General features: G+C 38.9%; 1 protein-coding gene across 1 annotated transcript; it reads left to right on the top strand.

Moving 5' to 3' along the window:
• On the top strand, positions 1-10,803 carry LOC109041518 (uncharacterized). Its single transcript, XM_019057889.2, has 3 exons — positions 1-1,480; positions 3,437-3,778; positions 10,534-10,803. Exons 1-3 carry the CDS (start codon positions 559-561, stop codon positions 10,560-10,562), a joined length of 1,293 nt encoding a protein of 430 aa, XP_018913434.1. The 5' UTR covers positions 1-558; the 3' UTR covers positions 10,563-10,803.
• Positions 10,804-12,793: the final 1,990 nt, after the last annotated feature.

Genomic DNA, 12,793 nt, shown 5'->3' with positions numbered 1-12,793 from the left:
TGAAAACAGTCACCACCTTCCTGTGATTGTTTTGTTTACGACTTATCTTATCATCTCTGTCATACACCTCAACATTTTAGTGTCATATTTATTGATCAGTGTGCAAATGCTAGCAAGTACTAATCGTGTTTCTTTAATCGAGAATATCGGAAATGTATAAAAACAGCGTCGTAAGTGTCTGAGGGCAAATCCATCGTATTTGTGAAGATGCAGCATCTGGGATATGGTCATCATGAAGTGTCCTCTAAAATAGTAGTCACCAAACACAAGTATTCTAGTGATTTATCAATATAGTGCCGTGTAATTTTTAAATCATAACTTGACGAATGACTGGGACGATTCCACCTCATAGGATATTAATAATTATTCCTTATCATTGGGACAATTAAGCTCTATCACTTTACGTTTGTGATGTTGTCTCAATATAACTTTACTTGTAGCTCAATGCCTTCAAGGATGATTTTCAATCATCCTTATTTCAACAATTGGATCTCCTCTTGGAATTTGAATGCTTTTCTCAGTTGGTGACAGGCCATCGTCGTACTGCCAAACTTCAAAATGAACTACGGAACTTACGCCAACACATTTCAAGCGGTCCCTGATTTTTCTCATCAGTCAGCGGCAGTCCAGTCCAATCAAGATCCAACTGGAGATGCAAATAAAGGGAACATGGTCACTAGTGTTGCAGTCAACAATATACAAGGAGTGCAAACACAAGATAGAATGCCTGAGATGTTGCAAAGTATAGCTACTTCTCGGGTTCAAACAGTGAATTCAACAAATTATATTCTAAATACGCCAGCTATTAGTCAGCCTCAGCAAGTTTTTAGCACTAGTAATCAGTTTGCTCCTGTCCACTATATCTCAGCACCAACATCAATCACTAGCAATGATATCCAAATTGCATGGACTGATCCCAACCGTTCGAACAACCTACTCAGTGAACATCTTAAAAACTCCATTAGTGTTCCTATTTTTTCAACGTTACCTCACAACGCTTTGCATATGAATTCTCCAGCCGTTTGGTCTGTTAAATCAGTGTCTGTAGATAGTGTTGGTACCATGACAGATCCAATTCTAAGTTCAGAGTTTCTAGATCTGAAAACTAAAAATAAAAGAGACTTTGATAGTACTGACTGTTCTAAACTAAATATCGGTATGCAATCAAGTGCTCTTCTACAATATATGTCCCGAATGCCACCTCAGATTTTACCTCTAAGTTTTCAAAACTTTTTAAAAAAACATAACATTCCGTACAATATCAAAGTTTTAGGTAATAATTTGCTATCTCAAGGAGTTTCTGCAATCGGAATGGGATCTGTGAATGTCACAATTTGCAAGGACAATAGGACTAAATCTCCTGTGTATAAACCCAAAACCTTCAATCCTCTAGTAGATGGCGCAACAAATTTTAACTGCAACGTTTGTGATTTGGAATTTCCTGATGAAGCCTCGCTGCAGAATCATGCTTTAGTATCAGGTTAGTTAACTTCAAACTTTTATAATTGAACTTTTTTGGCTCCCCTATTGGCTTAAAAAAAAGTAAAATAAATAAATAAAAAAATGAAGGTCGGTATTTATTTTAAGGAGGAGGAAGAATGGGGATTAAATTTGCCAAATGGAGTTTGATAATGCAGACTGTTTTAAAGTTTCATTGTAAACCTAGTTAAGTATTATACATTTTTAACCTTATGTCCAGGTATAATATTCAAATATTAAGTATGCAGAGCAACGGTTACTTTTGTTTTTAACAAGTGCCTAGACTCCAAATGATGTGAGACTTCGAAGTAAAATAAAGGAGATGGATATTAATTTTCGTTCCGCTTTTGAAAAGCATTCCTATACATTTTCCACAAACTATTTCGATATCTTAGAGAAGAGAACCCCCCCTCCTCTTCCTCGTCTCGAACCTTTGGCTTTTGTTAAATTTCCTTTGATAAAAAAAAGATTTCCCAGAAAAATTTTAACTATTAAACTTCCAATTTTTCAGTTAAGTTCGGTCGCATTTTGATTTAAATCTTATAGAACTTTCAAGGAAAATTAGCCCTAACTTTCCTTGAGTGTACTTACTTACTTGTCCGAGAAACATAGGGCAATATTCAATGTTTATGCAGCGTCTCTTCATGGCATGGCTGTGCGTCTCTGTCAATTTGTAGAAAATTCCCCGAATATAAGTATCAGGGCCTCAGGATAAGTAGAAACATTCGGGATGTAGACAATCGGTGGATACAACTTAATTAACTTCGGTGTGGGGTTAGGTTGCATCGCCAAATTTGAAGGCGAACTTGCAGCGATTTTGTATCGAAGCAATGCGGCGCACAGTGGATTGAGTCAATTAGAGCGGGCGGACATGAAATTATTGACTAAAACTGCAAATTTTGACGTTTATTTCGTCACATTTTAACTTTTGAGGGGAGCTTAAGATGGAACATTTTACGAGGAAACCAATGGAACCACTTTTAAAATCTCAAAATTTTGCATAAACGGAGTTACAAGCGTTTAAAGTCTCCAAATTTTGTCAGACCTCTCCTATTGACTCGATCCACTGTGCGGCGCCAAGGGTACGTACCGACAACGCTCGATCACTCGCCCGGGCTCTCAAAATTGTGCAAGGATGGATAATTTTTATGGTCAAAAATAAAAAATCAAAGGAAATAATAAGACAAAAGGTCCGCACAAATAACACTGAAGAGAATCGTGGAAAACCGTTGAGAAAAACGTGGAGAACCAGCCGGCCGGTGCGTGAAAACGTGGAAACTTGGAAAACTCTGCATCCCTGTCTCCGCGATATTGAGATGTAAATTGTGTGATTTTTTTTTGTCCTTACAAAACCGCTGGAAAAATCGCGGATGTTGTATGACGCGATATTAAGGTGAAGAACGCGTCATTTGTATATTTTTTCAAAGTCGCTGAAAAATCGCGTATAAACCGCTACATTGAAGTGCAAATCGCGTATTATCTCACTTCCTCGCAAAACCGCTGAATAAACTGCGTCTATTTTCCGCGATACTGAAATGAAAATCGCGTAATTTCTCACTTTATCACAAAGAATTCCCGCATCGTGAAAGGAAAAAATGAAGCGCGCATGATAGTTTACGATTTTTTATTTAGCTCGGTTGTCAAAACTGAAAATACTTACTTTTCTTAAAGAGAGAGAGACACAGCTTAAAACGGGACTAAGGCCGCAAATAATAAAATGAAACAAATAAAATAAAATAAGAAACCCGGGACGTTTCGCAGGGATCACACCCGCATTTTCAACCGGCAAAACAAGAAAAATTAAGAGAAAGGACACCATGAGCCTCACCGTTGTTACTTTTTTCTATCGTTACCTTAAATGAGGGTTTCTTTTAACTAACACTAACGTCGATTTCGTGCAACATGTTTTCTTCTTCCCCTAGTTCCTCTGTGTTCAACATAATAAATTTTGTTGCAGATCACGAACCTGACAGAAGATTCCGTTGCGAAGAATGTGGGGTCTGTTTGAAACGGAAAGAACACCTAGATCAGCACAGGAAAGGACACAGCCAAGACCGACCGTTTGTGTGTTCTATTTGCTACAAGGGCTTCAAAAGGAGCGAACATTTAAAAAGGCACTACGGAACTCACTCGGACCAGAAATGCTTCTCCTGTAGAATCTGCGGGAAAGCTTTTTACCGCAAGGATCATCTTGCAAAACATGAACAAACGCACGTCAATCGGAAAATATCCGATTCCTATGAAACTAGTCAACTGTCCCATGGTGAAGACGTCTCAGAAATCTCAGAACCTGATCAAGGTAAGAAAATAAAATTGGAACTTTCTTATGCATGTGTCCTTTTCATCGTTGCAAATAGAAAGAATAAATCTAAGTAAAAACACGTGGATAATGTACTCGCAGGAGTAAAACTTTTAAAAATAAGTAGGTCAAATGAAGCAATAGGTAGGTAAAAATGAAAAAAGAAATTGAATGAAACGCGGTCTCTGTTCAAAAAGACGAACTGCGGAAATGTCTGCAATACGACGACGCGACGTTTTGTTCACAAATCGCAGTAGAATTAGTATGTAGGATTAAAAACGCCTGGCCAAACTGCAACTATTCGTGCCCGGTAGTTGTCCTTATCGCATATGCAATGAATTGAAGGCGGACAGAATTTCCTCCGTTGCTCTCGCTCTCAGCGTCACGCCGCGTCACGCGAAGCCGACGGTGGTAGAGAGGATGAGCAGTGGCGTGGCGTGAATTGCGATGTATCGATTGTTATGCCATTTAAATCTATGGTAAAGAATCGATTATTTGGGTGTTCGCTGCGAACACCTGTTCCATCTGCCTTTACTTTTACCATTTGAGTGATGAAAATCCGAGAAAAATTGCTATTTACATAAGTTATTTCTGAAGAAGACTAAAAACATTGATTTCCATCTCGCAAATGAATGCATTTCTATAATTTAAACGTTCGACACTTCTTAAAATATTTGCAGCCATCCTTTTCTCTTTCCACCTGGCTTTATGAGCAGCATTGTACGTATTCATATTTGTATATCTTAATACTGCTGTTAATATAGGAACAAAAAAAATTGAATAAAATAGAAGAAACGAGATTTTAAACAACATATCTATTTGCCCTTCATGACCAAACGAAACGTTAACTCTCGACTACTTCATCCACTACCATATGTAGCTAATTAGCTACATCCAGCTTAATTTATCAATATGAATATTGTTTTTTAATTTTTGGTAAAATTAGTCAGACTAAAATGTGTAATAAGTATATATTTACAATATTAGTCCTATTAATATTGACTTTCTACAGGTGAAATTTAATGATATTCTACATGATATTCGAAATTTCTATAATTGCCGTGTTTATAATTATTATAACATGAGGATACCAACCAGTGTGAGTAGTAGTCACATTATTTAAACTTATAATAACAGTTCTAACCTCTTGACCATTCATTATTAGTATGATAAATAACAGAAACAATTTAAATTTCTGAAATGTCCTATACATAGAAGTAAATAAATTACACTACTACTGCTGCATCCAGTAACTTCTTTTACACGTACTTAGCCTATTTTAACCTTTGACCACTTACCTGCGTGATGGATCTTAGAGAAATATCAACAATTGGTTGCGCGGAGTGATAAAAACCGATTTCGCGCAACCGACTTCATATCAGATAATATCATGCTGCCGTCGGAGTAGCAGATATTAGCAGCTAAAAATTGTTTAGGAGGCTTCTCAGGGGTCCTGTGGGTCTGCCCCAACAAGTCCCAGCGTGGCACTCCTTGGCACTTGGAACGAAAGTTAATATAAAGTTTTATTTCGCCAAGCCATCGATTATCGCAATTCACGCCACGCCACTGAGGATGAGTAGTGAGTACGCCCGTGCCAAGGATGAACGTTGCACGACCGCTCAAATGTTGCCAAATTTTCTCTGATTAAATCTTTATCGGGGTGACAACTTCTCGAAATGTCATTGAAAACCTTGAAAAGTCGAGGAATTTCGCTGCAGAACCTCGAGATTCTCCCTTTGGACTGACGACATTAATTATTCTTTACCGAACTAGCATGCTTCATGGCCACTTAAAACACGCTTGAATACTTGATTAGAACCTCCAGGCCTCGATTTTCGAATTTTTTCAATTTCAAGGGACCTCGCGCCGTAATATTTTGTAAAAAGAGTATCTATGAAAAATTATGTCGAAAAAGCCTTGCAAAGCCAACATGGCAAAGTCAGGGAATCCTGCGTTCAAACACTCCGAAGAAGTTGTGGAAGAAGTGAGGAATTTTTGAAGTGTAAGACAATTTTGTCACTCTGCAATTTTTAAGGAGAGTTATGAGTGTTTTGCCCTAAAATTTACCGATATTTTATATTTAATCGCGAATGAAACGAGATTAAATATACTATCGTTTAATCGCGTTTCATAATCTATACTAATAAAGCAGACTTTACGTTGATTGACTCACTCACTCAATCACTCACTCACGTAACAGCGGATCTCGTGAACGGGAGGCCGTATGACCCTGAGATTCCGCACTGGGATCCCTCTCTACCCCGAGGCGCCGGATAAGGGAGGATTTCGCGATCCGCCCGCCGGTTCGCGGGATATCGCGGTTCGCGTGGGTCGATTTTTCCGTAAGGACAACGGGTGCGAGAGAGAGTCATAGAGTACATAGAGTCGTAATGTAAGTGGGTGAGCTGGCGCCACTTTTAAGCATTTTCCAGGTCCCGAATTCCGAGACTCCTGTGTGACGCCGGGTCACTTTTTCGATACATAATCAATTGTTTGCGATACACGGGTACTCGGCCATCCGATGTAAACAAAGAAGATAGGGATCACCACGTATTCCGCACTGCCATCTTGGATCGAACTTGTATCGAAAAAGTGACCCGAACTCGGCGCACACCGGGCTCGGAACTCTGCGAGCAGAACATGGCGCCAGCTCTCCCATTTACATTACGACTCTATGTACTCTATGGGTACGCGCAACGGGTGCGAAGAAGATGGAAGGAGTTCGGCGTCCAACGAGTGCGAGGAGGATGGAACGAGTTCGGCGTCGCGCTGTTGGAAACGCCGCGCCATGATTTTTGCGAGCTCCGACTCGTGCATCCGTTGCCGGGCTACTCTCTCAGGGATGTGAAAATCTGGAAAATCTGTCTGTGCATTGGTTCTGTTTTGAAATGATTTTGGCAAATTCTCGAAAAATTTTGAGAGAAGCTGTTGTTTGGATTCAAAAATAAAATAAGTAAACCCAAATGGAACATAAAGACGGTGTGCAACGGTGCAATCGGAGGAGAAGCGGGGTTTTTGCGCGCATTTCATCAATATTTGACTCCGATCGTGGAAGGCGCTCTTGATACAACTATTTCACCACGGGGGATGTCCACATTGCCGCTCGCTATATTGAAGGCGTTTTGTACTGTGATGACGGCTCGGTCAAACAGCGCCTGCAGACGCGGTGCTGACAGCAGAGCAAAACTAGAACATCGTTTCGACATTCTCCACCTGCTTTCTGTTTCAATCATAGTTTACCGAAACACATGAGTCATACTTGCAAAATTTTGGATCATCGCTAATGTTTTTTTTCCCTTTTTTTCCCCTTAATTTCAAAGCATTAAATCTTATACAAGGAAACCGATGGTTACATCCCATAGTTCTCGTAAAATCGAGATTGGATTCTTGCAATTCTTCACTTTTAACAAGCAAAAATGAAGCGAGCAACTATTTGAACTCCGGAGTGGGTATGTGGTATCATAAAAAATTGAAAGAAAATCATACGTTTTCGCCCATCCCAAGTAACAGATGTTTATGAGTTTTATGCGCACATTTACGTAGTCTTAGTTGAGTAAGAAATTCGCGTGTATGCCACGATATTGATTTGAATAACGCGCAATTATAATACTCTTAGAAATTCGCTAGGAACACGACGTATTTGCCGTGATATCGTGGTGATTGTCGTGTAAATTCTAATTTGTGTTACAAAATCCCTGGAAAAATCACGTTTTCTCCGCGATGTCGATGACAAACCCGCCATTGCTGAGAATTAAACGAAACCTCTGGTTAAATCCCGTAATTTTCGCGGCTGAAACTCACCAGCTATAACTTCAATTAAACATTGGACTGACAAAAGTAACAAATCTTTATAAAAATAACCAACTTTTGATTGGGTATTGTTGATTATTATAATGACCATATGAGCTTACTGCAGAACAGACCAAAATAGCAGCTTTAATCAGCATACTACTAATCTCTGCATTTTTATCAAACCAGTGCGTCTCGCCAATTTTGAAATAGTAAAAAATAATTCAGAAACACAATTAGTAACTGATCACTAATCACAGTGATTGCTGATGGTGGGGGTTCTCCTGTGCGTAGCACGGGTTTCCTGCTAGTCTCGAATAAATTGGGAGATGGATATTCAGAAATCTTCAAGAAAATTCTTACTTCATCATAATAAATTTGGCAACGTTGGAATGTTCACACGCCGTTTGCCCTCAACGTGAGACTAGGACTGTCTAGAACATGTCATGTCCGTAAGAACATCGTGTCAGCCTATTTTCTCGCGACCAATGAAAACTGGCCGATGGCCTACTCCGCTATAGGGTGCTCTAGGACTGTCCTCTCGTATCAAGGAAGAACGCGGTATGAGCCTGTAGACGTTTTCAAATTTCCATAAACAAATCATGAATTTCCGGGAAAATTTTTCAATAGTTTTCCTCCTATTTTTCAGAGAATTTTGTTCGTAATGGCCGTTGCATGCAAGAGATACAGCGTGCGAATAGACTTTCAGAGTTAAATGACACGAAAATTACGATGGTCACATTAAAAAGTCTGAAATACACTCTACTGCGCATTTTGCGTTGTAGGAACGCGCTTTTCAAATTCCCGCGTCTGGGGCAGTTTTCTAACGGAAACAATTAACGGCAACTCGCGGCTATTTCGTCAACTAAACTGACACATAACCTAAAATCGAGCTCGTGATATCGTGAAATGAAATGTAGAAGGATTGCGTTGGATATTTAAAAGTTGATCGATTTGGTTACCGCATAAAGCGTATATGGACACTATAAGAGATCACGTTGGTTTGTAAACAACTGAAGGAAAAATAACAACAACAACAACGACTCGGCATCTTCCGGAAATCACGAGCCGCCGTTTGCTCGTTTCGGTGATTAGAAACTGCCCTCAGACGCGGGAATTGAAAACGCGTTCTGACAACGCAATTGCGCAGTAGGAGTGTATTTCAGACTTTTTAATGTGACCATCGTAATTTTCGTGTCATTTAACTCTAAATAGTCTTTCGCGCGGCTGTATCTCTTGCATGCAACATGTCGTCATTTAATCGAAAGTGTCTGAAACTTTCAAGGAGAAGCATTCATAACTGCATTGCATTTTGCAAAAAGGAACCACTAGCATTGCAATGTTGCTAAGATCGTGCAACTTCTTTTGTCTAGGAGGAAAAACCCGATTATCCCTTAGTAGTTTCTATTTTACTCGCTAAAAACTGTAAATTTAAGACAAAAATTACCATCCAAATTTCATAGTTTTTCACAATTTCCGCAATTTTATTGGAAAGGATGAAGTTGCATAATCTTAGCATCATTGCAATGCTAGTGGTTCCTTTTTGCAAAATGCAATCCAACTTTCCCCTTGAACAAATATTTTATGAGAGGAAATTTGGCAACATTCGATTGCTTATACTGCGTGTTTTTTTAGCTCAACAGGGTTCGGCATCGAGTGCAACCGCATCGCTACGTGATCATTTCGTTTGCCAAAGGAAGCTTTCAGAAATGGGGTTGTTGTAGAGTTCCATTATGTAGAATGACGTTTTAGATATTGGAATTCGTGCTCACAGCTTCCTCGACCATTCCGTCTGCATGAATCCCTTGATTAAGTATTGAGTCCAATACTTTCATGCTAAGTAAGAACGGCGTAAGAGCCTCTAGACGCCGCCAAAATTCTTTTCAATAAGACACGAATATTTTTTGTTGACTTCGGTCTCTTTAACTGTGAATGGTCATACTTATTTTGTATCATGATGGTGGAACCGTAATTTTGTCTCCCGGTTGAACATAGCCTAACCTGATATGACCCTAAGAGAAAACAAGAGCCGCAGTATGAATTGGACTGCATTTTGCAATTTGGAACTATAAATTCTGGCTCTTCCGGAAAAACGCTTATGTGCATAGGGAAACTAATGGCACATACGTTGTTTTTAAACCGGGCTAGGATTTACAGTTCCAAATTGCAAAATGCAGTCCAATCGCGGGCCGTGTGGTACCCCCTACTTTTACGAGCCGTCTCTTGTTGGCTGATCCGCCTGGTGCCTACTTGCTGGAGCCCTTATGAGAAATAACACGGGGCTCATTTTTAATCGAAAATATCTCGAAAACAAGGAAAAATCTATTCGTCCGAGTTTTCAGAAATCCATTTTCCAGATTTTTCTGAAGAGATTGGTGAATAATACATGACACTTTTTTTTCTAAAAAAAAAAAAAAAATTATGCGTCGGAGATTTCAGAAATCAATTCTCCAGATTTTTCTGAAGAGACAAATATGAGTAATACTAGACACGTTTTTCTCAGACGCACCAAGCAGCTCGACCTGGATTTTTTTTTTAAAACTTATAGTTTAAAGCTTTGACTTTTTTTAGCGCTTGGTGTCATGAAAGAAAGAAAGAAAAAAAAAATTCTAGGTGGAGCTGCTTGGTATGTTTGAGAAAAAAGTTTCATATATTATCCATCAATCTCTTCAGAAAAATCTGGAAAATTGACTTACGAAATCTCCGATGTATAAATTTTTCCTTGTTTTCGAGATATGTTCAATGAAAAATGAGCTCCTTGGTAATTTCCATAAAGGCATCAAGCGGATCAGCCAATCAGAGACGACTCGTAAACGCAGGGGGTGCCGCTCAGCCCGCAATTTATATTGTGGCTCATTTTCTCCTTGATTTGATCTGACCTAATGTGATAAAATATTGTTTAACCTTACCCTATTCACAATTTTAAACAGTCTGAGTGATTATAGACCTGCAAAATTTGATTTCAGGACATGATATGATATCCGCAGGCTGCTGATAACTACACCGTAAACCATTCTACGACTTTTGGACCAGGATCGATTGCCGTAGCGAAAAGCAACGTTTGCAATCATGACGATCAAAGAGAACAATCAGTGTGGAGAAAATTTCTTCGCTATTACGTTGTTTGTAATAAGTTAATTGAAAGTGTAAACAAAATTGTTATTCTTTTAAAAAATGATGAAAATAATACAGGAGCAGTTGTTTCGAAATAAAGTACCGGTTCCTCTGAAACAAAACATATGTTGCGTCTTCTTTCTTTCAAAATAACTTAAAAGACTCGACTCAAGACTTCTAGCTGTATTATCTGTTGAGGTCCAAGGCAACAGTTCCTAGGCTCTATGGGGAATGGGTTTTATTTCTGCTGGCCTTGCTGCATTACTGTGCGCCTTTTTGATCGCTTGAGAGACCTCTAAAATTTTTTCTCTTTTTAAAATGATAATCCATTTAGGGACATCCTATCTTCGGCTATGTTGCTCACGGAGCCCTTGGAGCACCAATACCTACAAAAAACGAAACTAGCACAATATGGAAATAGAGCAAATGGAAAGACGGCGCAGAGATACAACTATTCGTGCTTGATGGATGTCTGTGTTGCATCTGCAAAATTGAAGGCGCGATGGCGCGAGCTGTGAATTCGTGATGCTCCGTAGCTCCGCTTCATGTTGCTAATGAGGTGTCGTGAGAAAAGTTTCGAAACGAGGCTCCATTATTACGGCTCTCCTATGTATATTCAAGTTCACGCCTAGCGCCATCGCGCCTTCAATTTTGCAGATGCAACGCGGGCATCCATCATGTACGAATAGTTGTATCTCTGCGTCGTCATCAAGGCGCCTCCATTTGCTTTGCTCTATTTCCATACTGTGTTTGTTCTTTTTCCGGTAAATGCAATCGAGCTAGAAAGTCGCAAATTCGGATAATGAGACTTCTGATACTGTATTTTAAGAGGAAAATAACAGTTTAAATATACCCCAGATACAGAAAATAACACCCACGAGGCTCAAAAATCCCTCGTTTTCAAGTCTCAAAATGCAAAAATCAGCGATTTTAGCATTTTGTAGTCAAACCACTACTCGATCGTCGCTCGACTTAAATTTCGCGGCATTTGACGCGCTCTTTCACAATGCTCCCATCGATCAGAGGAGCAAAAATCCCTTCAAGTATGTTTATTGGAGGTGTAAGAGGATCACTTTGGCCAATTTTCGTTGATATTAAACTTTGCGCTCATTGTTTAAATTTTTTTTTTTTTTTTTTAATTTTCCTGTTTTTCATCATTATTTAAAATGGTTTAAAAAGGGTGACTCATCTTACACCAGAATTGAACTCTTTTGGCAAACTATGTACGTAGGTGGTCAAATCCTTCCTCTAAAAAAGTTTTTGGATTCAAAGCCTCCCAAAAAAGTCAACGTTGCCATATTTTATCGCCTGAAAACACAAAAAACCGAGTACCTCTATTTCACAAGGTATTCGGAGGCTGTTCCTCACCGAGCTCATTCAGCAAAGTTCAGCAAACCTTGAATTTTCAAACGTTATGACCACATTACAAGTGATCATATACATGTGTTTATCTATATAGAGCCTCCCAACGCGGCGCGACGTTGCCACATACGAGGGGTATTCGTAAAGTAAGTTAAAATTTGTAATATGCACTTATCTCGTTTGCGTTAATGTTTCAAAATTGCAGCACAACGTATAAAGTACAACGCATTGACTATTATATCTGTTAAAAATAGTGTATTTTGAAAAATCCTAAACTAAAACTAATTTTGCTTAAAACATTACATATTTTTCCTCCTCCATCTTTTTTCTGCTCTAATTTATTTTCTTAACACGAAAAAGAAGTGTTTCAAATATGGATGCATTATGAAAAGCGGATTATTTACTCAAGTGTGTGATACTTTTACAATAGCGTGGCAAAATATTTCTTTTTGGGAGGACATCAGTAATAATTTAGTTATCTCAACTCTGCAATATTGTATTCTGAGGAGATCCGGCATACAGTGGATCGAGTCAGTCTGAGCGATCGGACATACTAAAATTTCAATTTTTTTTTTCTTTTTTGATTCCGTCAAGCATTCAATTTCAAGGAGTGTTACCGAAGGAAATTTTACGAAAAAGCCAATGAAACCCTACTTAAACTTTTTTGTTTCATATTTCCAATAATATAAGCTTTCAAAATTTCCAAATTTTGCCTGACCTCTCCCATTGACTCGATCCACTGTGCGGCAT

Source organism: Bemisia tabaci, chromosome 6 (assembly GCF_918797505.1).
Source record: "Bemisia tabaci chromosome 6, PGI_BMITA_v3".
Taxonomy (NCBI): Eukaryota; Metazoa; Arthropoda; class Insecta; order Hemiptera; family Aleyrodidae; genus Bemisia; species Bemisia tabaci.
Note: the sequence above shows the minus strand (reverse complement) of the source record. Positions and strands in the feature narration are given on the sequence as shown.

Coding starts and splice junctions, on each gene's coding strand:
- LOC109041518 (XM_019057889.2), top strand. CDS start 559: ATGAACTACGGAACTTACGCCAACACATTTCAAGCGGTCCCTGATTTT. Junction 1,481..3,436: donor GAATCATGCTTTAGTATCAG/GTTAGTTAACTT, acceptor ATTTTGTTGCAG/ATCACGAACCTGACAGAAGA. Junction 3,779..10,533: donor AATCTCAGAACCTGATCAAG/GTAAGAAAATAA, acceptor ATTTGATTTCAG/GACATGATATGATATCCGCA.